The 3,281-nt window shown below is 54.8% G+C and overlaps 1 protein-coding gene across 1 annotated transcript; it reads right to left on the bottom strand.

The window, feature by feature from the left end:
• Nucleotides 1-2,035: 2,035 nt before the first annotated feature.
• On the bottom strand, nucleotides 2,036-3,274 carry LOC122171683 (hemoglobin subunit rho; the record flags this gene model as incomplete). Its single annotated transcript, XM_042839407.1, has 2 exons — nucleotides 2,036-2,179; nucleotides 3,050-3,274. Coding segments are annotated over 2 exons (354 nt in total), but the record flags the coding sequence as incomplete, so codon positions are not given.
• Nucleotides 3,275-3,281: the final 7 nt, after the last annotated feature.

Genomic DNA, 3,281 nt, shown 5'->3' with positions numbered 1-3,281 from the left:
TCAGGTTGCCCAGGGCCTGACCCAGCCTCGCCTGCAAAGTCTCCACGGATGGAGCATCCAGCTCAACTCTGGGCAGCCTGTTCAGTGCTCACCACCCTCACTGTAACAGAGTTTTCCTTACATCCAACCTAAATCTCCTGTTGTGGAGCTTGAAGCCATTTCCCCTTGTTCTGCCAGCAGACCCTGCTCAGGAGCCTGTCCCCTTCTCTCCTGTTGCTCCCCTTCAGAGCTGACAGGCTGCTCTCAGCTCACCTCGCAGCCTTCCCTTCCCTTCTCCATCTGCGCAGCCCCAGCTCCCAGCTGTCCTCGCAGGAGAGCTGTTCCATCCCTGGATGGTTTTCGTGGCCCTCCTCCGGATGCTCTCCAACAGCTCCACGTCTCTCCTGCACTCCGCATCTGGACGCAGGGCTCCAGGTGAGGCCTCACGGCGCAGAGCAGAGGAGGATCACCTCCCCGACCTGCTGGTTGCTCTTGTTTTGCTGCAGCCCAGGATGCAGTCGGCTTTCTGGGCTGTGAGGGCACAGTGCTGGCTCACGCCCAGCTTCCATCCATCAGCACCCCCAGGTCTTTTTCGGCAGGGCTGCACTCAATCCTTTCATCCCCCAGCTTGTATCGCTAACGGGGGTTGCCTTGACCCCCAGGTGCAGACCTTGCACTTGGATTTGTCGAACCTGACGAGGTTCAGCTGGCCCCAGTGCTCAGCCTGTCTGTGTCCCCCTGGATGGCATCCCGTCCCCCTGCTGTGTCACTGCGCCCCGCAGCTCGGGGCCATCAGCAAACTGCTGAGGGTGCACCCGACCCCACTGCTGACATCACTGATGAAGATATTGAAGACATTATGGATAAATCATCCTGCTGGCAGCAAAAGGCAGCTCACAAAAGAAGCAATGTTTGTTGGTCACTCTGATTGCAGCACGCAGCACCCTGCGCCAAGCTTTACTTATCAGCAGCAGTGGCAGATGAAGCCTCTGGACCACAGCCAGTCACTCTTCTCTCTCCTCCAGAACTCGCAAGGGCTTAAGTTGACAGCTGAAATCCTGTAAGCATCTTTGCTCCCTGTTTGTTTCTGTGATGGCCAAAGTGAGGAGCATATAAACAGGAGGGGGAATGGCTGTGTGCAAGGGTGGGTAGTGATAGGACAAGGGGGAATGGTTTTGATTCTGTGACTGTATGATTCTATGAAATAATGCTGAAATGCCATTTGCTGGTGGACAGGAGGGTGTTGTATTGTAGGAAAGCTGTTCTGGTTTCCGTTGGCTTTTTGCTTTTTCCCCCCATCCCTGCATCCTCTGCCTATCACTCAGGCTGGATGTGTGGCTCACAGGGGTCACAAGTGCAAATCCCTGCTTTATCTGCAGGAAGGCAGGAAACACATTCCTAAATCACGAGTTTCTTCATCTTTCCCTGCTGCTTTTTAACTTACTTCTGAATAAGACTGATGTTCTTAGACAGAACCCTTCCATTACAGTGAAAAACCGTTGTTCATTAAGCCAATCTGAGTCAAGATTGTCTGATCCTATGTAAAAACTGCCCTCGGCCCCTGCTCTGCAGACATCTACATCTTCTTGCAGGGAGCATCTTCTGCTCAGAACGCCCAAGGCTCCTGGAAAGAGCATTTTCATCTGATACAGAAAACGCTTTTTATCACCTTGAGGATACATTTTTCAGTCTGAGCCGCCTTGAGGGAATCTCTCCAAACCTCTACCCTTGCACACACTGCAGGCTGAGAAGCGTCCGGCCCTGCAGCTCTGCCTTCTGTGCAGAAGAGGTCAGAAATATTCCCTGGTGATTTCTGCAGACTGAAAGCACAGCTTGGTGGGCTGGGACGTGCCAAGTGCTGGATGAGAGGCCTCTGTCCCCACGTGTCCCCAGATGTCCCCCCTTTGGCAAACCTGACTGTCTTTTTAGACCATGACACTCCCCAGAGCCCTGAGCCCTCTTTCCCTTCTGGTGCCCTTTCCTCCCACCCTCCCCACAACAGGAGCACACCAAGCAGTTCAGACAACGTGCTTTTTTATTGACTCTCACAGCTGTGTCCTGCTCTGGGAGCTCAGTGGTACTTGTAGGCCAGGGCATGGGCCACCACGCCGACCAGCTTCTGCCAGACAGCCTGGCAGGTGGGGGTGAAGTCCTTGGTGAAGTGAGCGGCCAGCACGATGATGAGGATGTTCCCCAGGAGCTGCAGGGAGAAGGGAAGCAATGCGGTCAGCACGGTGTGGAGCATCCCCTGCCCTGCACAGGACACGGGCTGCAGCTCTGAAAGGTTCAGAGATGCTCTTTCTGCAGGAAAATGTCCTGTGCTCACCACAGACACCAAGATCCACCTGTTCCGTCCTTGTCTCCCACCTGCTTTCTCCAGCCTCTCCACTGTATTCCCAAAATGTTCCTGAATTTGTTTTTTTCCTGCCGTGAATCCCCATGCCTGCTGGAGCTGGGGCTCAAGTCAGTGCCACGTCTGTCTGCTGCATCCCCAAAGCAGGGGCAGGAATGGAAGCCAAGGGCCTCATCCAACCCCCACAGCCACAGCCCACCCCTGCACCCTGCTCTCCTCTGCTCCCCCCAGCCCCCCTCCTTCATCTTCTGACCTTGTTCCACACCCAGACCTCTCTGACTCTAATCCCAGACTGCTGATCTCTCCCCATCAGCACCCAGCCCCTGATGATCCCTGCATCTTCATCCCACATTGGCTTTTCCCTCTCCTCCCATATATGTCATCCCTGAGGCACGGTGTGCCAAGGAGAAACTGCACATGGCCCTCGTCCCCTTGACCCTCAGCCCTACTCAGCCTCTCACCTTCCTTCTGCTTTTTTCCAACCTCCAGGCACTCAGAGCATCTCCCTCTATCTGTCCCCAGATTTGTCACAGCCTGGAGCCCCTTCCTTCAAATTACTAGATGCACAGCCTTCCCTCTCTCTCTTAAGCACTTTCCATCCAAGCCAGCCCCTTTCTCTTCAATACCTAAAATATCTGCTACTTAAGTTCCCCCAGAACCCTCCAGGCAATGCTCCACAGGCCGGAGGGACAGACGGACAACCTCAGCACAGCTCACCCTGAAGTTCTCGGGGTCCACGTGCAGCTTCTCGCAGTGCAGCTCCGACAGCTTGGCGTAGGTGTTCTTGATGTTGTCCAGGTTCTTCACGGCTTCCCCAAAGGAGCTCAGCACTTTTTTGCCATGAGCACGGACCTTTGGGTTACCAATGATGGCGGTGGGGCTGGAGAGGTTCCCGAAGTTATCAAAGAACCTCTGGGTCCAGGGGTAGACGATCAGCAGCCTGCGGAGA

This window comes from Centrocercus urophasianus, unplaced genomic scaffold (assembly GCF_019232065.1).
Source record: "Centrocercus urophasianus isolate 14NV4802_14NV808 unplaced genomic scaffold, USGS_Curo_1.0 seq_904, whole genome shotgun sequence".
NCBI classification, from domain to species: Eukaryota; Metazoa; Chordata; class Aves; order Galliformes; family Phasianidae; genus Centrocercus; species Centrocercus urophasianus.
This window is presented reverse-complemented; position numbering and strand designations above follow the sequence as displayed.